At 55.4% G+C, this 27,433-nt stretch overlaps 6 protein-coding genes across 7 annotated transcripts in view; 4 read left to right on the top strand and 2 right to left on the bottom strand.

The window, feature by feature from the left end:
• Window positions 1-95: 95 nt before the first annotated feature.
• LOC117648032 (N-acetylneuraminate lyase-like) lies at window positions 96-3,949 on the top strand. The gene is made up of 7 exons (XM_034390179.1): window positions 96-235; window positions 1,617-1,672; window positions 1,760-1,830; window positions 2,123-2,268; window positions 2,358-2,526; window positions 3,045-3,362; window positions 3,739-3,949. The coding sequence occupies exons 1-7, from the start codon at window positions 233-235 to the stop codon at window positions 3,882-3,884; spliced, it is 909 nt and encodes a 302-aa protein (XP_034246070.1). The 5' UTR covers window positions 96-232; the 3' UTR covers window positions 3,885-3,949.
• Window positions 3,950-4,844: 895 nt separating this feature from the next.
• On the top strand, window positions 4,845-12,381 carry LOC117648654 (probable metabolite transport protein CsbC). Its single transcript, XM_034391303.1, is given in 5 exon segments — window positions 4,845-6,567; window positions 10,184-10,534; window positions 10,537-10,855; window positions 11,144-11,198; window positions 11,200-12,381. Coding segments are annotated over 5 exon segments (1,506 nt in total). The 5' UTR covers window positions 4,845-6,506; the 3' UTR covers window positions 11,920-12,381.
• Window positions 12,382-12,832: 451 nt separating this feature from the next.
• Window positions 12,833-14,465, bottom strand: LOC117648655 (peptidyl-prolyl cis-trans isomerase B). Its single transcript, XM_034391304.1, has 4 exons — window positions 14,218-14,465; window positions 13,524-13,731; window positions 13,249-13,433; window positions 12,833-13,172 (listed from the first exon to the last, which is right to left on the bottom strand). The coding sequence occupies exons 1-4, from the start codon at window positions 14,332-14,334 to the stop codon at window positions 13,038-13,040; spliced, it is 645 nt and encodes a 214-aa protein (XP_034247195.1). The 5' UTR covers window positions 14,335-14,465; the 3' UTR covers window positions 12,833-13,037.
• Window positions 14,466-14,975: 510 nt separating this feature from the next.
• The window catches only part of LOC117648652 (tyrosine-protein phosphatase 10D), a 28,187-nt gene continuing 15,729 nt past the window's right edge, over window positions 14,976-27,433 (top strand). For both annotated transcript variants that reach the window (XM_034391301.1, XM_034391299.1), the window contains exon 1: window positions 14,976-15,339. In XM_034391301.1, the coding sequence (XP_034247192.1) occupies window positions 15,283-15,339 (57 nt within the window). In that variant the 5' untranslated portion in view covers window positions 14,976-15,282. The remainder of the gene's footprint in view (window positions 15,340-27,433) is intronic.
• Window positions 18,499-20,442, top strand: LOC117648653. Its single transcript, XM_034391302.1, has 4 exons — window positions 18,499-18,780; window positions 18,934-19,087; window positions 19,199-20,096; window positions 20,172-20,442. Exons 1-4 carry the CDS (start codon window positions 18,543-18,545, stop codon window positions 20,424-20,426), a joined length of 1,545 nt encoding a protein of 514 aa, XP_034247193.1. The 5' UTR covers window positions 18,499-18,542; the 3' UTR covers window positions 20,427-20,442.
• On the bottom strand, window positions 21,753-22,491 carry LOC117648656. The gene is made up of 2 exons (XM_034391305.1): window positions 22,118-22,491; window positions 21,753-22,027 (listed from the first exon to the last, which is right to left on the bottom strand). Exons 1-2 carry the CDS (start codon window positions 22,438-22,440, stop codon window positions 21,805-21,807), a joined length of 546 nt encoding a protein of 181 aa, XP_034247196.1. The 5' UTR covers window positions 22,441-22,491; the 3' UTR covers window positions 21,753-21,804.

Genomic DNA, 27,433 nt, shown 5'->3' with positions numbered 1-27,433 from the left:
CCCAGCGCTCCCTGCCACGCCCCTCTCCTCGCACTCCTCACCCAGCCATGTCGCCTCCTTATCGGCGCTGGGCGCTGCTGGTGGGGCGGGGCAGGGCCACCCTCGGGACCGGTTCCGACAGTGGACGAGACGAGACGCCGCCTTCCTCTGCCGGTGCAGTCTGTTACAGTGTGTCTGTGAGGCGCTGTCCACGGATTAACGAACGCAGCCTCCGCCCCCTCACCTCGCCACCATGGTGAGTCCAGGCCGCAAGCCAGGCCAGTTCGACTGGCAGCATGGGCCCCACAATGGTCGAGAGGACCGGCGCAGGCGACCACTCTAGACGCGTTTTGAGCTCCAGAGTCGCTAAACTGGACTCGAACCGAACGTGTGACCCCACCAATGGATTCCTCTCCGAACGAGGAATCCATTGGTGGGGTCACACGTTCAGTTCGAGTTCCATTTAGCGACTCTGGAGATCAAAACGCGTCTAGAGATTTGCGGGTAGTGTTGGGACTTCCCTCCGAGCAGGGCGGTCGGTCACCCGTTTACGCACACCGTGCCGCCGAGCCCGGCCCGGACTGATTCCGAGAGTCGTTTTTGTCGCTGTGCCTCTGCAGTCCTGGAGCGTAGCGTGTAGGTGCGAAAGGGACTGCGCGACGAAAACGACTCTCGGAATCAGTCTGCAGACCTGCTCATCCCTCATGCCAATTTTCTCGCGGAGGAGTACTTTTCGCACGGGGCTCCGCAGGCTGCGGCTACGGTTGCCCATGCCTCGCTCCTTGGCTACAACTCGAAGCGACGGCGCAAAAATAAAGCACACGTCAAGCCTGAAGGCCTGAAGGTCGCTACCGCCCACGCTCTGTCAAACGAGGGTCGTTTCGAAGCTCTGTCTCTCTCGCGCGTAACGGGACACCCGATGAGCACGACAGAGACAGAGCGACGAAAACGACTCTCGGAGTCAGTCTGTTGCTTTCCGTCTAGATAAGGGCCAGAAGAAGAAAGAAGAAAGCGCCGGGCGGAGTGGAGTGATGCAACTCTCGTGACCTGGCGCCCACTCTCTCCCACTATCGCCCACTTTCACCCACTGCCGCTCTCTGTCGCCCACTTTCACCCGCTGTCACCCACTGCCGGCCGGAGTGGAGTGATGCAACTTTCGTGACCTGGCGCCCACTCTCTCCCACTATCGCCCACTTTCACCCACTGCCGCTCTCTGTCGCCCACTTTCACCCGCTGTCACCCACTGCCGGCCGGAGTGGAGTGATGCAACTTTCGTGACCTGGCGCCCACTGTCTCCCACTATCGCCCACTTTCACCCACTGTCGCCCACTTTCACCCACTGCCGCCAACTATCGCCCACTTTCACCGGCTGTAGCTCAGTGTCGCCCAATGCCACCCAATATGACGGTGTAAGCGCCGCAGCTGGGTGGCAACCGGTGGCAACCCACCTGGCAGCCGCCTAGTGCGGGTTGCCGCTGCCTCCCGGCGCCGACGCACAGTGGGCCAGAAGACCGGTGGAGGCGGTCAAAATCCCGGACGCGTTTTGAGCTCCAGAGTCGCTAAATGGGACTCGAACCGAACGCTTGACCAGACTCTCCAAAATACGATTCATAACATGTGTTGATTCGTGCTTGCAGAAACTTCAGTTTTCCGGCCTCATGGCCCCGGTCTTCACGGCCTTCACTGAAAATGGGTAAGTCGAAGGGATACATTGGTACAACCTCTCTAGATGTCGGACCATGTTTTTGTTGTCCCTACAAACACTCTTTTCCACTTGCAGAGAAGTCAACTTGAAAATAATCGCGGACTACGCCAAATTTTTATCCGCGAACGGCATCAACGGCGTCCTGGGTAAGCGAGCGGCGGTTGCCGAGTCCCTACACAGTGGGCCAGAAGACCGGTGGCCGCGGTCAAATTCCCGGGCACGTTTTGAGCTCCAGAGTCGCTAAATGGGACTCAAACCGAGCGTGTGACCCCACCAATGGATTGCTCCCCGAACGAGGAGTCCATTGGTGGGGTCACACGCTCGGTTAAGCCACTCCGGAGCTCAAAACGCGTCTAGGGTTTTGGCCGCCTCCACCGGTCTTCTGGCCCACTGCACCTTGGCTTTGGAGCGGCTTGTCTAGACGCGGTTGTTTTGCAGTGAACGGCACGTCCGGCGAAGGCATGTCCATGACGGTCGCCGAGAGGGAGCAGACGACGGAGGCGTGGCTGCAGCACGGCCACAAGCACGGCATCCACGTCCAGGTGCAGGTCGGCGGCACCAACCTCCCCGACGTCCTCCACTTGGTGGGTCACCAGGGTCACCGCGAACCGACTTCATTTCCTGCCTAATTTCTCAAATACGAGAGAATTTAACTTTTCGACGATGCCAACAGGCCCGTCACGCAGAGCGGCTCGGCGCGGACTCGATCCTCTGCCTCCCCGAGCTCTTCAACAAGCCCGCCAACGTGCACGAGCTCGTCGAGTACCTGAGGCTGGTGGCGGCCGCCGCGCCCCGCACCCCCCTGCTCTACTACCACAACCCTGGCTACACCGGCGTCAACGGTGAGGATAGCGTTCGGACCCTGCACAGATGACCGGCGCCGGCGTCTAAAACTCTAGACGCGTTTTGAGCTCCAGAGTCGCTAAATGGGTCTCGAACCGACCTCGTTCGGAGAGCAATCCATTGGTGGGGTCACACGTTCGGTTCGAGACCCATTTAGCGACTCTGCACTGCAGGAAATAACCACAACAAAAGTACACAAATTTCTGGCAAATTTTTTATCAGGTTTTTATTGTACTTTCAAAGTACAACAATTGTTGTACAAAGTACAATGGAACCGGCATGACGAGTGCTGGGCAGTCCCGGCCTCGTTGTGGTTTGTACAATTCCCGTTGTACTTTCTACAATCCCTGTTGTGCTTTTATTGTACAGTTTTTGTTGTACATTTGTTGTACTATTCACACTTTTTCTTGCAGTGTGGAGCTCAAAACGCGTCTAGAGTTTTGGCCGCCTCCACCGGTCTCCACCGGCCCACTGAGCTGTTTTCGCGGGACACGTCCCATTGTTGTTGATTTTCCAGTGAACGTCCCCACCTTCATGGAGGCGGCTGGCAGCGCGCTGCCCATGTTCGCGGGCATCAAGTTCACGGACACCAACCTGGAGATGGGCGTGCATTGCGTGGCGGCGGGCGGCGCCGCGTACAGCGTCTTCCTGGGCTGCGACTACGTGCTGGCGGGCGCTTTCGCGCTCGGCTTCAACTCGGCCATCGCCACTTCACTCAACGTGCTGCCGGGCCTGTGCGCGCGCATCCTGCAGGACGTCAAGACTGGCCGTGTGGAGGAGGCCCGCCTCGCGCAGAACACGCTCAACCGGGCGGCGCAGGCCATCACGCTCAACGGTGAGCAGCGCAGTCTGTCTCTCTCGCACTCATTGGCGGCCCCCGCACAGTGGGCCGGAAAACCGAAGGTGGTCAAAACTGCGGTCGAGAGGCTCGAACCGATCGTGTGACCCCACCAATGGATTGCTCTCCGAACGACGGATCCATAGGTGGGGTCACACGCTCGGTTCGACAACTCTTTAGCGACTCTGGAGCTCAAAACGCGTCCAGAGTTTTGGCCGCCTCCACCGGTCTTCTGGCCCACTGTGCCCCGTGTCGGTGCGACAAAGTCAGAGCGACATAAATGACTCTCGGAATCCGTGTGCTGCGGACAGGCTGCACGGTTCGAAACCGGTATTGCGTCGCCCTTTAATTGAACGTTACTTTGTCGCTGCAGGAAAATGGGTCCCCGCCATGAAGGCTGCCATGAAGATCGTCACGGGCCTGGACATGGGTCCTGCCCGCCAACCCCTGCCCTCGCTAGAGGATCGCCACCTCCCCGCCCTCAAGAAGTCCCTGCAGCAGCTCAACCTTCTGTCATGAGTGCATCGTTATGATTCATTTCAATATATTTACAATAAAATAAACCCTATATTTTGTCTCTGAAAGCAGCTTTGTGTTCGCGCCATTCTGATAGCACCTCGAGAACGGGGGCGCTTCCGATATCGGGCGCCTCTTTCGGCGCGATTATTACTGATTATGACTGATTATGATTAAAGAGGACTCAGCTCACTGGTCCGGCCGGACTACTCTTCGCAGTGTACAGTACACCAAAGGTTGGCTTACATTATTGCCCAAACTTGGAACAGTTTGGTCACTAAATTTAGAGTCGCTAAATGCGACTCGAACCGAACGTGTGACCCCACCAATGGATTGCTCTCTGAACGAGGAATCCATTGGTGGGGTCACACGTTCGGTTCGAGTCCTGTTTAGCGACTCTGGAGCTCAAAACGCGTCTAGAGTTTCGGCCGCCGGCGCCGGTCGACTGGCCCACTGTGCGCCGCCGACATTCTCCTCGCGGGCAGCACGGCTCTGGGTTTGCGTTCCGATAGAGTAGCAGAGCAAGCAAAGCGTGCCATCTCTGACAGCCTGCCAGTCTCCGCCGGCCGGCCGGCCGCAGAGAGAGACAGATGCAGGCGTAGTGCACGCGGTGGGGGAGGGAGGCCCGTCAGGCCCCTCGCGTCGCCGCCCGCCCGCCTGCCCCACTACGACGACTGGCGTGGCGCGGCCCGCGGCGCTGCCGTCGCGTTGACAGGACACGGTGTGCTGGGCCGGCTCGCCGTTTGGCGTTTTGACTCGCAGTCGCTCGCAGTGATGGCGGTGCGGCCGCAGTGAACGCCGCGAGGCACGCGCGGAACGCCCTGCGGAACTGGAACGCCCCGTGGAACGCCCCGTGGAACGCCCCGTGGAACGCCCCGTGGAACGCCCCGTGGAACGCCTCGCGTGGAACGCCCCGTGGAACGCCCCGCGGAACGACTCGCGGAACGCCCCGCGGAACGCCCCGCGGAACGCCCCGTGGAACGCCCCGTGGAACGCCCCGTGGAACGCCCCGTGGAACGCCCCGCGTGGAACGCCCCGTGGAACGCCCCGTGGAACGCCTCTTGGAACGCCTCTTGGAACGTACTTCGGCACGTGGAACACCAGGCGAAACGCAGGCGGGACGCCGCCAGGACGCACCAGGACGCCGTCGACACTCGGTCAGCGCGGCCCCGCCGATGCCCCGCCGATGCTTCGCCGGCCGTGCGCCCCGTCTCGGGCGTCTCGGCCTTATCAGGTGCTGACTGATTCCGAGTGGCAGCTCTCTCTCGCACTCATGGGGCGCTCCGTGCCGATGCGAGAGAGATAGACCGACGGCCGCTCTGTGCGGAATCAGTCTACAGTGTATCGACAACACTGTCGCCGGCCCGCCTCTGGGACCTCTCGGACCTCTCGGACCTCTCGGAGCAGCCCCAGTGCACGACATGCAGGCCATGCAGGAATACGAGAGCGGCGCCGCTCTAGCGCCGTGAGCGGGGAGGGGGAGGGGAAGGACAGTGAGGCGTGCTAGAGGACGAAGCGCTGCGACTAGAGGGACAGAGGACAGCGTGCCGCGTCAAGACGAGTGCTTGAGGACAGTGTGCCGCGACAAAAAGAGTGCTAGAGGACAGCGCGCAGCGAAAAGAAGAGTGCTAGAGGACAGCGCGCAGTGAAAAGAAGAGTGCTAGAGGACAGCGCGCAGTGAAAAGAAGAGTGCTGGAGGACAGCGCGCTGTGAAAAGAAGAGTGCTAGAGGACAGCGCGCAGTGAAAAGAAGAGTGCTGGAGGACAGCGCGACGCCACTAGAAGAGTGCACGAGAAACAACATTGCTTGCTCGGCCGCGACAACAAGACCGGAGAGGCGTCGCGAGCCAACAGGGCACGACGAGCCTGGGAACTGGGACTCCCTGACTCGTTGACTCTCTGACGCCAGGAGCCTGTTTATGTGTGGGCCCTATCCGGCCCCGGAACACGGCGGCGTATTTTGGTGCGCTCTTGCGAGGACGTTTGGGGACCACGTGTGGCGAGCGGTGTCAGCGTGAGTGTGTGTGTGTGTGTGTGTGTGTGTGTGTGGTGTGTGTGTGTGTGTGTGTCCCCGCAATCAGCTGGCGGCCGCGGCGCCCAGGCAGACTCGCAGACTGACCGTCACGGCTCAACGGAGTGCACAGAGTGGTGGCCGTTTCGGCGCAGAGTGGCCGTGGGGCCGTTGGGGCCGTGACAGAGCAGTGTGTCAGTGTGTGGCAGTGTAGGGCCGGAACACGGCCATTGAGCAGGGCCTGGCCGGCCTGGGCCCCAGTGGGCCTGGCTGGAGTGGCTGGCCCTGGGCAGGCCCCGCCTCGAGCCCCGCGCAAGGGAAGACTGGAGGATCAGCCAAGGGTTGCTGCAGCCTGGAGGCTGGAGGCCTGGAGCCTGGAGGCCTGAAGCCTTGAGGCCTGAAGCCTGGAGGCCTGGAGCCTGGAGGCCTGGAGCCTGGAGGCCTGAAGCCTGGAGGCCTGGAGCCTGGAGGCCTGAAGCCTGGAGGCCTGGAGGCCTGGAGCCACCCCGACCGGAGGGCCCCGTGGAGCAGAGCCCTCCTGAAGCAAGGCCTACCTGGAGACCCGACGCGACGGCCTCGTAGCTGGACTTCCATGGGATAAACAGAGAGGACAAGATGGCGTCCCTCTGCGCGCCGCCCTACCCTCTGCTGCCGCAGGTCTTCTACTCCCTTTTCGGTACGTTGTTGTTGTTTTTTTTTGTCCTGGGCGGGAGTCGAACCCGCGTCGGTGTAATTGGCGGCGTCCCTGGTCGCGGCCCGCGCTGGTCAGGGCCACTGTTTGGTGGTGATCCGGGTCGCGACCCCAGTCGCCCCGGCCGGGCCGAGCGGGGGGCGGGACGGAGCGGGGCGGAGCGGGGCCGCCAGACTCCAGTTCACGAAAATAGGTTAGGCACAGTGGGCCAGAAGACCGGTGGAGGTAGTCAAAATCCCGGACGCGTTTTGAGCTCCAGAGTCATTAAATGGGGCTCGAACCGAAAGTGTGATCCCACCAATGGAATGCTCCCCGGACGAGGGATCCACTGATGGGGTCGCACGTTCGGTTCGAGTCCAATTTAGCGACTCTTGAGCTCAAAACGCGTCTAGAGTTTTGGCCACCTCCACCGGTCCTCTAGCCAACTTTTCTCTCTCGCCCTTCCAGCGAAAAGATTCCTTAAGAGGTGTCTCTCCGGGCAACGGGTTACGGACTCTTGGAGCGCCACTTATGCTACTACCGCGGTGCATTTACCTATATTATCGGGTCGTATCAGTTCACTGCCCCGCTCACCTGTCTATCTGCTCTGCTTCCCCGCCTGTCAGCATAAAGTCTGCCGCTGTCCGTCTGTCTGCCGCGTATCTCACGCTGCACAGTGGGCCAGAAGACTGGTGGAGCCGGCCAAAACTCTAGACGCGTTTTGAGCTCCAGAGTCGCTAAACAGGACTCGAACCAACCGTGTGACCCCACCAATGGATTCCTCGTTCGGAGAGCAATCCATTGGTGGGGTCAGAAGGTCAGTTCGAGTCCCATTTAGCGACACTGGAGCTCAAAGCGCGTTCGGGATTTTGCCGCCTCTGCCGGTCTTCTGGCCCACTGTGCGCTGGGTCGACTCGCTTCCAATAACAACTGAACAAACGGCGGCAGCAACTCGGGGCCGTGCGGAAACTTTTTGACGACATTTTTGACGCACGCGTACGCAGTGTAATGACGCTTTACTCTCGGAATTGGTCGGCTGGCCGCCGCCTTGACCTTCCCCTACACTGGGCAGCGTGGCGTGCTGCTCCTAGCCCTTTACTGCTACCTCACAAACGCTCAAATTTCAAGTTTCCAATTGTCCGCTCTGATGAGCTCTGCAAGCTTTATGCACAGGTTGTCAACATTGAGAAAACAAACTATGGCTCCATGCGCACCGTTACCGTTGGACAGCTTCGGACGCGCCCATAGTTGGAACTTCTGTGGCGTTACCACAGCCAGTCTGGTGCAGGGCTGGCGTCGATGGGAGGGACTCGTTGACGTCGCTCTGTCTCTGTCGCACTCATGGGGCGTCCCGTGTCGGCGCGACAGAGAGATGGAACGACTGTTGGGCCGGTTCGGCCACAGCATTGCAATCGCTGTAAACACCGCCACTGTTTACTCGACCTTCGGCTGGCCGCCCTGGCCAGTCTAGTCAGCCCAGTCGCACTGTCACACTGCCAGTCGCGGATGCCCCGCAGTGGATTTGCCGCAGAAGACCGGTGGAGGCGGCCAAAGACGCGTTTTGAGCTCCAGAGTCGCTAAACGGGACTCGAACCGGACGAGTGACCCCACCAATCGATTCCTCGTTCGGAGAGCAATCCATTGGTGGGGTCACACGTTCGGTCCGAGTCCCATTCAGCGACTCTGGAGCTCAAAACGCGTCTAGAATTTTGGCCGCCTCCACCGGTCTTCTGGCCCACTGTGCGGGAAACGCGCCGCCACCGATGAATCGATTATTCGATTAGTCGAAGAGCGAATCGAGCTCCGCATTTGCACGTTGGCCGGGCCGAGTCCTGGACCACGAGGCCATAGGACTATGTGACGCCTACCAACCAGTGCAGGCGCTGCCTGGGCCATGAAAGAAGAATATCTGTCGGTCTCACTCTGGAACTCGGGGCACGCGGAAATGGAAATGTTAGTGCACCTCGTTAGCAAACCCGCCTCGGCCCACACGTGTCTGACAACATCCTCTGGTCTGGTGAATCTAGCCGAGCCGCCGAGCCGCCGAGCCCGCGCGGCGCCGGTCGTCGTTTCGTCGTTTTTCGCGCACACTGCCAAAAGAAATCGCAACAAAAACAACCGCGCGCGCCTTATGACTTACATTCGACCGGAAATCGGACCAATATCAGCGGGCGCTGATCCGTCAGGGAAGGCCGCGCACAGTAGGCTGAAAGACCGTGGAGGCGGCCAAAACTCCAGACGCGTTTTGAGCTCCAGAGTCGCTAAATGGGAGTCGAGCCGAGCGTGTGACCCCACCAATGGATTCCTTGTTCGGAGAGCAATCGATGGGTGGGGTCACACCTTCGGCTCGAGTCCCATTTAGCGACTCTGGAGCTCAAAACGCGTCTAGAATTTTGGCCGCCTCCACCGGCCTTCTGGCCCACTGTGTGCGTTCGTCACTCCAACTGCACTTTTGTACCCGTTTTGCGAAAGTGCTTCGGTCGCGTCAGTTTTGCCGCTTCGATTACAGCCGGTACACGCCTGGCGCGGCTGGCGCCCCATTAGCATAGCGGTCGGAGTCCCGCGCCACGGTGCGAGCGCCATATTTTTACTTTTTGCCGCTCTCTGGGCGCAGAGACTAAGCGAGGGCAGGTGTGGGAGAAGGAGAAGAAGAAGGAGCAAGCGGATGAGGAGGATTGTCACGTACTTCGAGTGCCTATCCTTTCTCTGCCGACGCACAGTGGGCTGGAAGGGCCAAAACTCTACACACGTTTTGAGCCCCAGAGTCTCGAAACAGGACTCGAACCGGACGCGTGACCCCACCAATGGATTCCTCGCTCGGAGAGCAATCCATTGGTGGGGTCACACGTTCGGTTCGAGTCCGGTTTAGCGACTCTGGAGTTCAAAACGCATCTTGAGTTTTGGCCACCTCCACCGGTCTTCTGGCCCACTGTGCGACGCGGAGACGGTCAGCAGGCCGCTTGGCTTTGTCGCTCTGTCTCTCTCGCACCCACCGAGACGCCCCGTGAGTGCGAGAGAGACAGAGCGACGAAACGAATGGGGCGCGAACCACGAACCGCGAGCGGCGCGAGTTAGTCAACCTGTTACACGAGCCAAGGCACGCTTCGCCTCGCCTTGCGCCGGAAGGCCGGAAGGGTGCCGCGGGTCAAAGCTCTCTCTCCGTTACCCAATCTCCGCGAGCGATTCGCCGCTCTGTCTCTGTCGCACTCGCAGTGGGCGAGAGAGACAGAGCGGCGAAGCGCCTGCCAAGGTGCGGGTAGGCAGCCGCGAGACAGGCGAGCGCGCCGGGCTGCCTACCCCGCCGTCCGCAGGGGCCTCGGCTTCAGCCGCCCGGCCGTCCTGGCCGTCGCACAGTGGGCCAGAAGACCGGTGGAGGCGGCCAAAATCCCGGACGCGTTTTGAGCTCCAGAGTCGCTAAATGGGACTCGAACCGAACGTGTGACCCCAACAGTGGATTGCTCTCCGAACGAGGAATCCATTGGTGGGGTCACTCGTCCGGTTCGAGTCCCGTTTAGCGACTCTGGAGCTCAAAACGCGTCTAGAGTTTTGGCCGCCTCCGCCGGTCTTCTGGCCCACTGTGCGTCCTGCCTACCAGCCTCACTGTTTTTGTTGCTGTCCACAGCGTCGCTGAGCTTCTACTCGTCGGGGCTGTGCGCGGGCTGGGCCTCGCAGACGCTGGTCAACACGAGGACGCGGCTGTGGGCGTGGAGCGTGTGGCCGCAGGAGGTGCCATGGATCCCGGGCACGCTGTGGCTGGGCGCGCTCATGGCGTGCGTGCCGGTGGGCTACGCCATGGACAAGTACGGGCGCAAGTACGTGAACCTGACGGTGGGCTTCCTGTTCCTGCTGTCGTGGCTCATCGTGCTGGCCGCCGACATGCGGCCCGAGAACCTGTACAGCGCGCGCGTGGTGGCGGGGCTGGCGATGGGGGCCACGGCCATCGTGGTGCCCGTGTACGTGGCCGAGATCGCGGAGGCCACGTCCGCGGCACACTGCTCACCGTGTCCAGCGCGTGCGGCGTGGCGGGGCTGCTCAGTATGCACGCCCTGGGCCCCAGTGTAGGCTACCGCAGCCTCGTGGCGCTCAGCGTGCTGCCCGCCGTGCTCTTCCTGGGCACCTTCTCCTGGAGCCCCGAGTCGCCGCTCTTCCTGGCCGTGCAGGAGCGCTGGAACAAGGCCACCGAGAGCCTGACCAGCCTGCGCGCCAGCGCGCGCGCCGTCAAGGCCGAGCTGGCCCAGCTGATGCGCAAGGACGAGGAGCTGGTCAAGATCGTCTGGAGGCAGCTGCCCAGCAAGTGAGTCACCCTCTGCACGGTGGGCCAGAAGACCGGTGGAGGCGGGCAAAACTCTAGACGCGTTTAGAGCTCCAGAGTCGCTAAATGGGACTCGAACCGAACGTGTGACCCCACCAATGGATTGCTCTCCGAACGAGGAATCCATTGGTGGGGTCACACGTTCGGTTCGAGTCCCATTTAGCGACTCTGGAGCTCGAAACGCGTCTAGAATTTTGGCCGCCTGCGCCCACTGAGCGTAGTCACCACCCACCACAGGAACTGGAATGAAATGGTGCACCTTGCTTCCAGGCCGGTGGCGCGCAACGTCCTGCTGCTGGCCATGGGGCTGTCGCTGCTGGCGGCGTCTGAGCGGCTACAACGCCGTCATGTTCTACACGGCGCTGCGGCTGCCGGACTCGGCCGACCCGGCCTTCATCGGCGCGTCCACCTTCTCCATGTGCGTGTCCGCGGCCAGCCTGGCGGGCTGCATGGCGTGCGTGGCGCTGGTGGACCTGGTGGGCCGGCGGCCTCTGCTGGCGGCCTCGGCGGCGGCCTGCACCGTGTCCATGGCCGGCGTCGGCTACGTGTTCCTGGCCGCGGCCCGCTGCGAGGACCGCGTCGACACGTGCGGCCTGGGCTGGTGGCTCGTCGTGGGCCAGCTGTCGTGGGCCTTCGCGCACGGCCTCGGCCTGCTGTCCCTGCCCGCCACCCTGGCCGTGGAGATGGCGCCCACCAACATGCGCGGCGTGGTGGCCTCGTCTGGCACGGCCTGCGCCATCCTGGGCTCCATCCTGGCCACCGTGGCGCTCGAGATGACCTCGGCGCACGAGGCCTGCTGGCTGTACGCGTCCAGCAGCGCGCTGTGCTTGCTGCTGGCCTTCGTGGCCGTGCCCGAGACCAAGGGCACGCCGCTGGCCGCCGTGCAGCGCCTGCTGGCCGAGCGCTACGGACCCAGCCCCGCCGTCGCCGCGCCCCCCAGCGCCAACCACGGCCTCGGCGACGTGCCCCTCGTCAGGCACAACGGGCGACCCCTGCCGAAGCAGCAGTCCAAGGCCGAGGCCTCCGCCAGCGAGGCGGAGCCCTGAGGACCGCCCGCCGGCCTCCAGGCCAGCAAGTGCGAGGACCTGAAGTGATTTGTGGACTCGTGGTACGGACACGCTGCCTGGGCGGTGACCGCAGTGACCGCGCTGCCCCTGGCCAGACCGGCGCTCGGCAACAAACGCCTTGCGATCGAGTCCCGAGTGGTCTCAAGAGCCTCCCACATGGCGCCGTGCGGGTCCGGCCGTCGACCCGCCGCTGCTGCCCTGCCGGTTCGGGTTCTGGTTGCTAGCCGCGCCGCGCCGCGCCGCCGTCCCGCGGGACCAGGTATCCCGGACGCGCCTTTCGCTGCGTCGATCCGATAACAGTATTCCAAGGCACGCTGTTCAGTGTGCACTGCAGCCACTAGCCACGCCCACCTGCGCTATCGCAGTGTCGCGGCAGAAACGAGCAGCCGATTGATTCGACTGCAACGCACAGTGGGCCAGAAAACCGGTGGAGCCAGCCGAAACTCTAGACGCGTTTTGAGCTCCAGAGTCGCTGAATGGGACTCGAACCGAACGTGTGACCCCACCAATGGATTCCTCGTTCGGAGAGCAATCCATTGGTGGGGTCACACGCTCGGTTCGAGTCCCATTTAGCGACTCTGGAGCTCATAACGCGTCTGGAACTTTGGCCGCCTCCACCGGTCTTCTGGCCCACTGTGATGGAGAGCCGACCTGGCGGTTGGGTTGCCAAGCCGCAGACGGCGGAGATGCCCCGCGCCCCAGGGAAGTCTTTGCGACGAGGCGCGCGGCGCTCCCACCTGCGTGAAGCCAGTCATCATGCTGTGAAGCTCCATTCCAAAGTTCAACCAAGACCAAAACATGAACAGTCATTAAGATAGTTGTTTTAAAAATAATTATTACTACCAAAGTAAAGAGACCACAGCCATACGGCAAAGCAAATAAATACTCAAGATGGGTTTTATGGTTTTTTTAATGAATGTGTATCAAAACCTGGGAATATTACAATATAGTATGTGAGGGAATTATTTGGAACTACAGTTCGTTTGAATAATTGAGCTAGGCAGTGTATAAAAAAGGAAAATTATACAAAAAATAAAATTCTTAAGTCACAGCTTTGTTTTGTACACAGTCAGAGTTATACTGCTAAAGTTTTGTGATTATTCCTGAGCATCAGCCTTGTCAACAGAGAAGGGCTCAGCCACCTGCTCAACACCACAGTCGACAATCTCAACATCCTGTTGTGGGCGGTCACGGCCATCAGTGCTGGTGCTCTCAATGCGACGAATGACATTCTGGAACACACAAATACATCGTGAAATTCAAATGCTGGTGAGAAATCAATATCTCCATTTATCTTTCTCAACCAACCATTCCGCTGAGGACTTTGCCAAAAACAACGTGGCGACCATCGAGCCAGGGAGTCTGCTTGGTGGTAATGAAGAACTGGGAACCGTTGGTGTCTTTGCCAGCGTTAGCCATGGACAGCCAGCCAGCGCCGTAGTGCTTCAGCTTGAAGTTCTCGTCCTCGAACTTGTCGCCATAAATGCTCCTGCCTAAAAGCACAAACAAAAATATTTAATTTAAAAAAAAACAAAAAAAACCTAGGGTTACGAATTTTGGACAAAAGAGAGATAAGTACTCACCACCAGTTCCATCACCACGAGTGAAATCACCACCCTGGATCATGAAGTCCTTGATGACTCGGTGGAACTTGCTGCCCTTGTAGCCCTCACCCTTCTCACGCTTGGCAAGTTCGACAAAGTTCTCAGCAGTCTTGGGGACAGTCTTGCCGAAAACACCAATCACGACACGGCCAGCCTTCTCATTGCCGATCTTGATATCGAACCAGACCTGCAACACAGAATTCAAACTGTGGGCATTAGGCTTTGATGACACCTGTCAACTCCAGGAGAGCATCCTTGAAGGAAGGATGAGATGGCATGATGGGGACAATGGAGCGGAGCTTGCCAAGAGGCTTGCCAAGCCAGCACAGGAAGTCTGCTCGGGGCCAGGGGGCTGACCGGCAGATAACATCGGGGTCAGGGCCAAGCCGGGCCAAGCCGGGTAGGGCAATCATCCAATGCAACCAAGTGGCCACAGACGAGCAGGGCACAAAGTGGAGTGGTTCAGTGACCTCAGGCACTGATCCCGGTCCTGCTCCTGCGTCGCGTCCTAGGCGCCTCCGTGGGGCGCCGTTGGCGTCCTGGTGGCGTCCGCCCCTGGACGCCAGGACACCCAGGACACTTGGTGGCGACGGCGAGGACAAAGACCGGCCGGAAGGACTCGCCGGGCCGGCCTAGCCACCCCCGCAGGGCCGCAGGACCAAGGCGCACTCACCTTATCCGTCACTTTGGGGCCCTTCTTGCTGTCCTGGCTCTGGGCGAGGACGAGGAAGCCCAGCAGCACGATGACGGCCACCCCGAGGGTGCGGACGGCGCACGAAAAACTCCGCATTTTGCGCGCTTGTCTCAGCAGCCAAGCCCAAGCCAGAGTGCGACGCTTGTGAACAACAACTGTCCACGTCAGGTTCCGGGCCGGGCTTGCTGTCGGCCCCAGACTGGTTCTCGGGGCGGCTGCTGCTGCTGTGGCTGTGGCGGCAGCCGCTCTCTCGGGGCTGCCAACCATCATGGCTTACCTTTCATGGCACAAGTGAGCGACTCGTAGCACCTGTGGTGACTGCTGCGGCTTGACTGCGGTTCTGGTACACTTAACTACCGTGTTGAGTTTATGCTCTTTTGAATCACGAAAATCGTGACTTGGTTTGGTGATAAAAGTGTGAAGTTCCGAGCGCTGTATTTCTCATTTGGCAGCAATTTCTCATTTCTTCGCAAGTGCTCGCCGAGGACCCGAAAAACAGCGTCCCAAGTATTTTTCTAGCATAAACCTAGACGAATTATAATCAGGGCAGTGCAGACAAACATTAAAGCCCCCGGATAAACACCTGCATTAATGTCTGCACTAAGATTCGACGTGCTGGTGGGCCTTGAGGGAGACTAGCTAGATTATGAGAAACCCAGCAGCACGGTGAATAAGAATGTGAATGAGACGCTCGAGCTTCGCGGCGCTGCCGACAGGGCGCGCCATCGCTCGCATTTCAAGTCCGAAAGAAAACGCTTTCAGTGTGGCAGTGACCGGAGTAGAAAGGTGTCGTGCAAGACCCAAGTGCAACAGCTTGCCCGTGTTGTGACGGCCAAAAGTTTCGAGTGTCGCGAAAAAGTGCTTTATTTCTGGAATTGGCGTTCGCCTGGAGGATGAGTGGGCTGCGGCAGCATGAGAGCGAGTCGCGAAGGACGTCGTGAGAGGAGTCGGGGGCGGCAGTGTTAGTGTTGTGTTGTGTCGCGAAGGAATGCGTAAGTGGGACAAATGTTGCCTTGAATTTGCCACCCCAGTCCTGGAGAAGAAATGTCCTGCAAGAGATTCGTCATGTTCTATGGATACCTCCTGTTCCTGCTGTGGCGGGTGAGTACGCACCGTTTACGTGCCTCGGTTGTCTCTGTTGCTGTCTGCAGTGAGCAACAGGTTGTTTACAAAACGCTGGAGCCTTTCCAGGCTGGAAAGTGACATTTCAACAATTCCCGATTTCCTCCATTTCCCGCTTTGGTGTGCCGGGCTTGCGGCCAGTGTGACGTCCCGCAGGAATCAGTCCTCCTGTTTCTGCAGAATCACTTTTTTTTTTTAAATAAGAAAATGCTACTTTGACACCTGTGCTCAGGTACATAGTACCACCCTCACTTTTTTTTTGTTTTCATTCTCTGTGCATTAATTTTAAGAATTTTCTGGTCGACAGCGATTTTTATAGTCCATATTTCACGTTTTTTTTTTTTAAAACAAATTCTAGCATTTTTTAAACATTTTTATAAAGTTTTTATTTGCATAATGGAGGTTGGGTTGTTTGGGGCTCAGGTTAGGTAGCTCTAGGTGGAGCATACTGAATATATTGCCGGAAATATTGTTCCTAGGCAACGCGGGTAGCACCCCTTTATGAAACTAATTGCTTCTGAGAGGAATAGCCGTGACATTTGGAGTGGCAAGTTAGTGCCCAGAGCTGTTCCTTTTCCCTGTAGACCACTGGTGCTATAAAAAAATTAATATGCAGATTTTTTAAGTGGGCTGGATGAGGCGAGAACCGTTTGCATTATTAAGAACAAAAGTTCTGTGTCATAAAAGATTAAAAATAAGTTGTCGTACGGACAGTGTGCAATTGTTTTGTGCAGAAAATTCTTGCATGCAAAATTTAATTTAGGTTTTTAGGCGTAGCATAGCCAGGAAATCTCAACCCAAAACCTAAAAAAAGTGCATTAAACACATTCTATTCTGTGAAAGATTTTTTTTTTAGAGTAGCTTTGCTTTTGACAGTGTAGTCGCGCGCCCCCAGGGCAGGCGAGGCAGGCGCCCGGTGGCAAAGCCGGCAAAGCTGCAGGCAAAGCTGGTCTGGGTCGTGTGTTCCAGTGTGTGCGTTACTGTCTCCGGACCGCCCGGCTGGCTAGGCGGCTGCTTCCGGGACGGAGCCTCGTCGCTCTGTCTCTCTCGCAGCCCGGCGGCCCACAGTGGGCCAGAAGACCGGGGGAGGCGGCCAAAACTCCAGACGCGTTTTGAGCTCCAGAGTCGCTAGATGGGACTCGAACAGAACGTGTGACCCCACCTATGGATTGCTCTCCGAACGAGGAATCCATTGGTGGGGTCACACGTTCGGTTCGAGTCCTATTTAGCTACTCTGGAGGTCAAAGCGCGTCTAGAGTTTTGGCCGCCCCCACTGGTGTTCTGGCCCACTGTGCGGCCTGCGGGCGCCTGCGGGTCGCCCCATGAGTGCGAGTGAGACAGCGATAGCGAGCTGAAGCGCCGTTCCGGAATGAGTCTGTCTGCCTCGCCGCGAGACGCGCTGCGCTGCTGCGCTGCGGGTGGGTGTGGTTGTGCGGCGTGGCGTGGCGTGGCACGGCGTGCAGGCAGCCAGTCGCTTTCGCTGCTGGAGTGAGTGGCTGGAGGCGCGGCTGGAGCCACCACACTGGAGCCGGCAACACTCGGGGGCGTGTCCCGCCGCGGCGCGCCGTCTCGGTGTTTCGTGGGGACTGACTGACTGACTGGATCGTGCAACTCGTGCGCAATGGAGCGGGGCGAGGCGGGGCACAGTGGGCCAGAAGACTGGTGGAGACAGAAAAAGACATTTACATTTGGCGGATCGTTGTGATAGCAAGCGTGCTGTGGGTCGCAAGTTTTTACTCCCTCTATTTTTTTGGGAGTGAGGAGGAGGGGCTGCGTTGGCACTTGGCTAGACTCTCACGCCTGTCGCCAACCAGGATGCGAGTCAGCTGTGCGTCGTCTTGGGACCCACGGAGTGCATGACACCCCCTGGGCCAGAAGACCGTTGGAGGCGGACAAAACTCTGGACGCGTTTTGAGACCCAGCGTCGCTAAGCTGGACTCGAACCGAACGTGTGACCCCACCAATGGATTCCTCGTTCGGAGAGCAATCCATTGGTGGGGTCACACGTTCGGTTCGAGTCTCATTTAACGACTCTGGAGCTCAAAACGCGTCTAGAGTTTTGGCCGCCTCCACCGGTCTTCTGGCCCACTGTGTGCCGCTGCCCTGTTTAAGTTTTCCTGTGACAGCTTTTCTGTGCACACGGTTGAAGGTCTGGGAAGGTGGCGGAGGTGGAGAGAGAGAGAGGGAGGGAGGGAGAAGTCCTCGTCCTGCCGGTAGTCTGCGTAGTCCTGCGTGCTCTGCATGGCCGGATGTGACACGTGCATCCACGTGGGCCCCACCCTGCCAAGCACTGGCCCACTGTGCGGCGCTTCCCCAGCAGAGAGGTGTGGGAGAGCACGCAGACGCTCGCACGCCGCGCACGCCGATCGGGAGCCTTGCGGGTACACTGCTATCTTTTTCCCTCTCCCCCTTTTCGGTCCCGCCGCCACGATGCGGATCGCCGCCAGGATCGCTGCACGGCGTGTTTGTTTGTTGAACGCCCTACCGCCGCGTTGCCGCGCCATGCTCCGTCTCTGTCGCACTCACGCGGCGCCCCGCACTGCCCCCACAGCCCGCACGCGTGCGAGAGAGACAGAGGCACCTCAGTGTGCAGCTAGGCCCCTGCTAGGCCCCAGCTAGGCTGCGGACCCCTTGCCGGAGCGCGGCTATTTCGGCGTGCCTCGCTCTGTCTCACTCCCTCACTCTCGGTCTCCGGCCGTCTCTCTCTCTCTCCGTCTCACTCTCGTCAAGCCTGGGATAATATTGGTCGTCTGCGCTGCACGGCGCTGCAGCTCCAGCCGATGTTTAGGCCTGTGCACGCGCAGCCGCGCTGCGCGCGCTTTGTATAACTTTCAAATTTAGGCTCCGAACTCTCAGCCTGCCGCGGGCAGGCCGCGGGACGCCGTGAGGCTGCACGGCGAAAAATAGAAGGCGGCCCGCACTGGATTCGCCAGAAGACCGGCGTAGGCGGCCAAAACTCTAGACGCGTTTTGAGCCTCCAGAGTCGCTAAATGGGACTCGAACCGAACGTGTGACCCCACCAATGGATTGCTCTCCGAACGAGGAATTCATTGGTAGGGGCCACGTTCGGTGTAGTGCTCCAAATTGGCGACGCAAAGATTCTCCCGCGCGCCCCTGGTGGCCGCTTCGCGAAGCTCCCTAAAGGCTATACTGGGCACCGGCTTGCATGGCGATTAGCCGCGATGGATCATCAATACGCTAATGACGAGTCCCGTGGCTTGAAACGGAAGAAAGGAACCACTTATTGTTGTGTGCCACAGTGTTCACAATACGCCTCGGAAGGAATAAGCTTTCATTTATTCCCAAGAGAAAAAAACCAAAGGAAGAAATGGGAGTCAGCCCTCCGAATGGGCAAGCCAGCCTCGGATACTATGCGTGTTTGTTCGAAGCATTTCAGCTCTAAAGACTTCTTTCCCAGCTGTAAGTATCTGTAAGAATGTAATGTGGACCCTTATTAACCGTTCTATTCACTGGTTGTGGCATGTCACTTGCATAATACTGTGAAATTCGTTGTTTTGTTTATTGGTCTTTCGGGGTTATGTAAACTTTGTTTACCTTGCTGTTCTCTTTCAGCTAATTCTACCCAGAGAAAGAAATTGTTTCCTAAGGCAGTCCCATCTCAAAATCTGCCCCAACGAACTCATGACAAAGGTGTGACTTCAGATGAGGCTGAAAAACGTTCAGCCAGAGCAGGAAGAATTGCTAAGAGGGATGCTGCATCTCTAAGGTTTGTCTATTGTTTACACTAATTTAAATCAATAATAACATTGAAAGTATATTAAATGACAAATATTAGTTGTGTTCAAGATTGAAATTTATAAATTTCCATTATGTTCAGGTGCCCAGTCAACACTGAGACTGATAACGACACTAACGACACTCACACTGATGATGTAGAATTTGATGAAGAAATCCCCTGTCTTCGAAGCATTCTGGATTGTGCTGTTCAAGCAAATCTTGCTGACACAAGAAGTATTCGTCCTTGCTGTGAAGGTGTTACTCTGGCTGACATTCTAAGTGACTTAGATACTGGAGAGAAGTGCACTCAAGTCAACTTTTTGCCATTATGGAAAGATGAAGATGACAGCAAATCAGTTCCCTGCATTACTTTACCACAACTTCTGTGTACCAAAGAGAAACTGTTTACCTTCACTGGTCTCCATTCGCCTGATATGCTGGAGTGTTTAGCAAAATGTGTGGCAGATATAGCTGTAGATTCTCGAAGCAACAAGAAAATATTATCTGTTAGAGATAGAATTATTTTAACTATGGTAAAAATCAAGCAAAATATGGATTTCACTGCTATAGGTGTTCTATTTGGTATTAATCGTCAAACATGCTCTAATTATTTCAAGAATATGAGTCCGCTTCTTGCTAGAGTATTGAAAGTAGTGATACCGTGGCCGGACCAGAGCATGATAAGGTGTAACCTTCCCCTCTCTTTTGATAAATTTAGAAACACAAGAATTATACTTGATTGTTGTGAAGTAACCATTGAGAAATGTAAATGCTTAAAATGCAGAGTGTTAACATACTCCCAATACAAGAAAAACCACACTGTCAAGTTTAACATGGGAGTAGCACCTTCAGGACTCATAATTGAAACAAGCTCTGCTTTTGGTGGCCGAGCTTCAGACAAGCACATTGTCGCTGATTCAGAAATATTGAACAGGCTTGATTATGGAGATGCTGTCATGGTGGACAAGGGCTACCAAATAGAGAAGGAATGTCTTGAGGTAAGCTTCATATTATTGAATTTAACTGTAAATTGCGAAAAATGTTTGTCTTATTTTATTTTCTTTGCCTTTTAGAGAAATTTGACTTTGTATCGACCACCATTCTTGACCCAAAAGAAACAACTAAGTCGAGAAGAAGCTTTGTCCTGTGCTGAGATAGCTAGGGCAAGAGTGCATGTCGAGAGAGTTTTCCAGCGGATTCGAGAGTTTGATTTCCTTCGTGGGCCAGTACCTTGGCCTCTGGCCCCCTACTTTGAAGATGTCTTAACTGTTACTATGGGTCTGACTAATATAGGCCCACCAGTTATTAATATTGATAAGTTTATGTAAGTGTCTTCTGTTTTAATAAGAGGGACAGTTTCAATGTGTCAGACATTTTAATTGAAGTCAAGCTAATTAAAACGAGCTTATAAAAAAATTGTTTTCTTAATGTCAGAAATTAAAAAATTGTTGCACATGCCCAACATGAATTCACATACCTAATCATTAACAGTTTGATTAGACAGGTGGTCTTTTACCATCCTAGGTAAAAACTTATCAAAGTAAACATGGACAAGCCTTGAAAAGAGGTCTAACACATGTTTTTCATCAAAAGGAACTCTGACATAATGTGAATCTTTTCCACTTTCTGAGTAGACAACATATTCACACATATCTACCCCTGTGACCAACATACCTATCTGCATTTGGGCATAATGCTGGTTTTCACCTTTACATTTCCATTCTCATCTAAGGTTTTAATACAATTATATTCCACAAGCTCCTGTGCATTGAGATGTTGACCTTCTTTAAATGTTTTAATTTCTATAGTGTTCAAAAACTTTCCTGTCTCATCGATTACAGTTCCATCAACACTAGCCCCGAACCAGGGTATTTCTGGTCTCACCAAAAGACCAGTCTCAAAAACTTTGCATCTACGTTGCTCTTCATAAAGGTCTCTTGCTAAAATTTCACAACGAAGTCCTGCAACTGTGTATTCATTTCCCTTGAATGTACTGTGGTACAACTCATTGTATCTTGCGTCCCAATCAGCTTTCTTGTTGACATAGTAGGTATACTGGGCTCTAGCTTTGCTTGCACTGATTCGAACACTGCGGTGCTTATGCCAAGCTGCTGTGCCCTGGGGTGTGTTGGCAAGTTCGACACACTCCTGGAGGTTTACTTTCACAAACTCTTCGTAAAACTGAAGTAGGTTTGGGGCTAAGCAGTCAAGCTTCTGTTGCGTCAGCTGTCTCACAGCTGATACAACCCGCCAAGTGCGGAATGTCAGCAGCCTTTTAATGGTAACTTTAATCTCCTCTTTGCGGCTTGCTGCATCCTGCGGGCAGCATGCTACTCCTGACCCTTGCCTCAGACAACTCGTGAAAAGGGAAAATTCACTGAGAACTGCACCTACAATGCACACAATAAGACACAAGAAATAAACATGAATTTGTTTATTTATAAAATACTTCAGCAACAGTTGTTAATAAACAAATCACAACACATACACAAAAGTGATTGACACAAAATAATTTCAAGGCTCAGACAGCCCACTCATAAAAGGTACAGTTCATTACAATACTATGACTTTCTCAAATAACAGAGAGAAGAAATCAAAAGAAAAAAATTAAGTGCATTGATGGCTTGTAAAGAAAAACCAAACTTCATTTAGGCAAAAAGTGCCAAAAAGTAAATTATAAAAACGGTATAAAAAATGGAAAAAAAATCACGAGAATTTCTTACAGTTGGTCAGTGCTTCCTTCCACCTCTCTTCCATTTCTTTGGTGACCTCTGGCATGTTAGAAACATATACATCCCTCTTCGCTTTCACATGGCACAACTCGGTGAGTTTTTTCGCCTCGTATTCCTGAAGGGGTGCTGCCTTCAGAGAACCCCACTGCTGCTCAATGTCGGTGCAACTTAGGTCATCTAAGTCAGACTCTTCAACCCTAAAAAAGAACAGTCCAAATATTATTTCCACTCCCTTGGGTACTTAAACTTGGTCAAAATAGAGCCGAATGCAGCGCTGGTAAGGTTACCTTGACAGGTACAGAAGCACTGCAATAATATGTTTGCACTTCTCGGAAGCTCCAGCCGGGCATTGACATTCAGGCGAGGAGTCTTTGGTAACACGCTGGCCAGGTGGTTTTGACAAATCAACCCAGATTTCAATAACATACGGAGTTTTGGTGGTAACTCCGGTAGTGCGAAGGACTAGAGCCTGGATGTGTAGTTCGTCATCATTTTTGGCTTTTATACCAATTGCGACAACAAACCCGGCCTGTAGCACTTGTTCGCCTTCGCGTATAGGTCTCTCAAAACCTATCGACGCATTAACAGCGTCTAACACCGATAAAATCATGCTGGATTGTAATATTGACAACGATTACCCTACACACGCCGTGTAAACAGATCCCATGGATAGCCTTTAGAGAGCTTCGCGGAGCGGCCACCAGGGGCGCGCGGGAGATCTTTGCGTCGCCAATTGATGAACTCCCCCTGCTGCACCGCTGGGTGCTCGCCCCTACGTATCTGTTTTATCGGCCCGGCGAAGTGGGTTGCCCCCGGCCGGTGGTTGATACCGAACGGGGTGGATCGGCGAGCTCTTTTGTCTCTCGTCCTGTTTGCTGCCCCTTTATCTCGCAGCACGGTCGACCGAGATATCGAGGTCAAAACTCTCGACGCGTTTTGAGCTCCAGAGTCGCTAAACAGGACTCGAACCGAACGTGTGACCCCATCAATGGATTCCTCGTTCGGAGAGCAATCCATTGGTGGGGGTCGCACGTTCGGTTCGAGTCCCATTCAGCGACTCTGGAGCTCAAAACGCGTCTAGAGTTTTGGCCGCCTCCACCGGTCTTCTGGCCCATTGTGTACAGCCGATGATGCTGCCCGCCGATTGATTGGCTCTCCTGCTGGAGTGCTGCTGGACGAGCGGGAAAGCGATGTGTGCGACCTCGATCTGCCGCGGTGCGTGCCGTGCTCTCGCTCTCTTCCTCTCTCGCTCTCTCCGTGGTGCCGACGACGCTGGGCCCCCTCAGAAAGCGAGAGGCTGTCTCTACCTGCCGTCCGAGAATTCAGACTCCTCCTATTAGTGTTGCTGCGTCGTTGTCTTTCTCTCCCACACCGTACAAGGTTCCTATGAGTGCGAGAGAGACAGAGTATGCGGCACTACGTGCACTTGCACTGGTCGGGGAGCTCAACTGCACCGCTTTGGTGTGGGCGCTGCGAGGGGTGCTCCGGTGCTCCTGCGGAATCTGGAGCTCCACTGGAGGCATTCTCTGCTTCGCCCGATCGCTCGCATTCACACAACGGTGCACAGTGTGCCAGAAGACCGGTGGAGGCGGCCAAAATTCTTGACGCGTTTTGAGCTCCAGAGTCGCTGAGTGGGACTCGAACCGAACGTGCGACTTGGAGCTCAACAGGCGCTAAGAATTTTGGCCGCCTCCAGCGGTCTTCTGGGTCACTCTGCGGTGGCCCCATGCACCACTCTGGCACTGGGAGACTGGAACCTTTCCATTTCGCGATTTTTATTCTTGTTCGATGCCGCCCGCGTGGCGTCGCTCTGTCTCTCTCGCACCGTTATATGTACGGCGCAGGCCACGAGTGCGAGAGAGACGGAGGCAGTGCTGAGGCAGTGCCGCCACCTGCGCCTCACGGTGGCCGTGCTTGCCGCTCTTCCTGGAGAGGTACTCGCCTGGACAGGTTTCAAATCCAATCCCCCCCCCCCTCCCCCCCCCCCCTTCGCGTTCCGCCTCCCTGCCTTCCTGCGAACGCCCTGGCCAAGCAAGGTCACCTGTACCCGCCTGTACCGACGGCCAAGCACCGTGCGAAAATGCAACAGCGTATAATGTAGAGAAAAAACTTTATGGAAATGAGTGACATAAAGCTTGGCAATTGCCTGAAAACTTGGGCCTTGAGTAATTGTTTTGCATCTTTCCACGCGCTTTTTTTTTTTTTTTAGCAGATTGGTCGAGGCGTTGACATTCCAGCGTCTGCACTGCCGAATCGGCGACTGTGGACCTCCACACTGTAGGCTTGTGCGCTATCGCACCCGCCGCACTATGATCTAGAATCTCGGAATCGCGGAAAAAATTCCTACGGCCTTGAAATTTTCCTCTAGTAGTTATTTTGGGTCGGGGAATCCGAATCTGACATTAGTTTTGACCTATGGTGACGTGCCTCTGAAAAAAACTGCAAAAAAAGCTGAAAAAGACTAAAAATTGAGAAAATATTGCTGTATAAGACATTGAAGTCGGTAAAGAGCTGCTGGCACTAGTATGGAGGTCTGGGACCTTTACTTCGTAAAAGAAGAAGGGGTGTGCAAGATATAACACAACGATGAAGCGGCTTTACTCTGCCATTCAAATTTTTTTTTATTAAATATTTGAATTTACCACACGATTTACCACAACCAGTTGAATTTCATTCAATGTACCGTATTTACACGCATATAACCCGCACTTTTTTACCTCGTTTTGACACCTCCAAAACCCGCTGCGGGTTATATGCGTGTGCGGGTTATATGAGTGCACAAAGGTGAAAAATCGTATTTAAGCGCTCTAACTACCGGGGAGTGGAGCGGGGAGGGTGGGGCGAGGTAGAGTGTGCGAAGCTAGCGCTAGAGTTGTGAACTACGGTCATTTGGCGGCTGCATAATGACAACGAATACAATTTCCAATAAAATGTAATACTGGCATAGTCGTAGAAACCACTGAATAATGGGCAGAAATATAAAAATACGACGGTGCTGCCCTCTGTCGGTTCGTGGCGGCCCGCGCCGCCAGTTCAAACAGGGGGTAGCCGTCATCCTTGTACCCTGTCGCGGGTGCGGGTTATATTCGTCAACAAACGATTTTTCACCTTTTTGGACACTCTAAAACCCGCTGCGGGTTATATGCGTGTGCGGGTTATATGCGTGTAAATACGGTATAAAACGAAACAAAATGTACAGAAAAAATCCGAAAAAATGTCTTAAACAAAATGTAAAACACAAAGCGACAAAAACACATTTTGTCTTGTCACTTTAAAAATGTAATTTAACTAGTTTCAGAACGCGAAAGTTATACAAAAAGGCACATTCCTTAATTTACTTTTGGAATAAAACTGAGCTCTTTCCATTTCTTCTAAACTGCTTTTCTGAGAGTGAGAATTGTGCCGCATTTTCCTTGATACCTCGCATCATGTTCATACATCACTGCGAAAAAGTTGCAACCAGCCTCCATTTGCTCCCTGCAGACTCACTTCTGATGTCCCTGGGTTCATTTTCGGTTTCACGTTTCTCAATCTCGGCATTTTTCTGCCTATTTTCTGAGCTTTTAAGCCCACTTCCGGTGATTTTGAGTTCACTTCCGGTATGAACTAAGAGTAAATATATGTCCTTGATAGCACTTTTGAAGCCCGTCGTTCCATATATGTATGTGTCCATGAGTCCTAAAGCAGGCACGGACGGAATTTTGTCTTTTAAAAAACTTAAAAAAAACCCTGTTTGAGGGCTGTAAAATCGCGGGGTCGCAGGTGGTCGCAGCATTTGCCGATGGATTATCAAACTATGGTGACCGGACTACTGAAAACTGACCACCAGAACCCAGCCAAACCCAGCCATTTTGATCCCGGCTCTCGGAAAAATTCGAATTTTAACAATTTTGCCAAATTTTGTAAAGAAATTTTCTGGCTTTGCCATTAATCCGAGAATGACACATAAAAAAAAACCGTAAAGTGCAAAAAAAACCTAAAAAAAGACCTTTAAAATGGTATACAGGGTTTGTGGGTTCGAACCCGCCTTCCCCGGGAAATCGAGGACGGACGGAACCTCAACGAAGAACGTCAACAAACGTCCAGTCAATTTGACAAATTTGTCAACTTTGGGAGCCTCCCATTAGTCGGAGGCGACCGACCGAGGTGTTTCTTGACTTGATTCTTGTCAGATGGACATTCAAGGATAGTTTAAGCCACACGGGAGCCAAATCAGAGCACTTTCGTTTTTCTGAATTTTTTCCGCGTTTTCGGGATTCTAGATCATAGTGCGCCGCTTCTTTTCCATGCCTCTAATCGTTTTATCTCTGCCTCTCGTTTCTTTTTCTTTTTTTTCCTCTCCGCTCGCGTTTGTGGTTTTGCGGTGTGGTGATTTTGGCCGCGGCGGCTCTTTCGGCATGCTCACTTCTCTTGTGATGCGGTAGCGCCGTGTTGCGTGGCGCCACCCGCGGGCGTGGGTTCAAATACCAAGCATGCAACTTTTTTTTTTCTCGATAATTTTGACTATAGTTTTTAGGGGGTTTTGACGAAAGAGAACCCGTTACAGTTTTCGTCCTGGCGCTTCTTTTTAATAATTTTTTTTTTTCAATTTTTGCTGGACGAGAGCTATGCTGGAGCATAGCATGCTGGAGCCAAGGCTGGCGCTGGTGGCGGGCCTCCGCGTTCAGTGCCGCGGTGGTTCACACTTCCAGACACCACACGCAAGCGCCGCTTCAGCGCGCCACTGCTTACGTCGCTCTCTCTCTCTCTCTCTCTCTCTCTCTCTCTCTCTCTCTCGCACCTCTAGGGGGTGCCCCATGAGTGCGAGAGAGACAACAGTGCCGCGGCTGCCGCGGTCCGCAGTGCGAGAGAGACGGAGCGAGGGCTGCCGAATCGGCGGAAATAAAAGTGTCGCGGGTGGGCCGTGGCTGCGGTGGGCCGCGGGGCCGCCCAGGCCGGCCATGCGAATCAGCTCAAGTTCAGTGTCGCCAACCTCGTCGCCAAGCTGCCGCGGCCGTTTTGGCCGTGTGCGCGGCGTTGCCGGAGCGCTGGAACCGGCTGGAACGCCTCCAGGGCCCCAGGCGGGCCCCAGGCGGGCCCCAGGCGGGCCCCAGGCGGGCCCCACAGTGGGCCAGAAGACCGGCGCAGGCGGCCAAAACTCTAGACGCGTTTTGAGCTCCAGAGTCGCTAAGCAGGACTCGAACCGAACGTGTGACCCCACCAATGGATTCCGCCTTCGGAGAGCAATTCATTGGTGGGGTCACATGTTCGGTTCGAGTCCCATTTAGCGACTCTGGAGCTCAAAACGAGGATTTCGCCGCCTCCACCGGTCTGCTGGCCCACTGTGGGGCGGGCCTGTGCCAGTACGCAGTGACTACATCGTCGCTTTAGCTTGCTCCGCACAGAGACTGAGACACTGGCGGGCCGAACAGAGCTTTCTTCGCGCCGTCTCTCTCGCACTCGTACAGCGTTCCGGCGTTCCGCGGGAGTGCGAGAGAGACAGCGATCGGCCGGCGGCGTGACGCTCCGTGACGCGACCTCGAGTACTCTGCAAACTCAAATGTGTGCATGGCACGCTCTATCTGGAGCATGCCATGAGGGACGCTTTAAATTGGAGCGTGCTT

Source organism: Thrips palmi, unplaced genomic scaffold (assembly GCF_012932325.1).
Source record: "Thrips palmi isolate BJ-2018 unplaced genomic scaffold, TpBJ-2018v1 HiC_scaffold_3, whole genome shotgun sequence".
Lineage (NCBI taxonomy): Eukaryota > Metazoa > Arthropoda > Insecta > Thysanoptera > Thripidae > Thrips > Thrips palmi.
The sequence above is the reverse complement of the archived record's forward strand: the minus strand, read 5'-3'. Positions and strand labels throughout refer to the sequence as shown.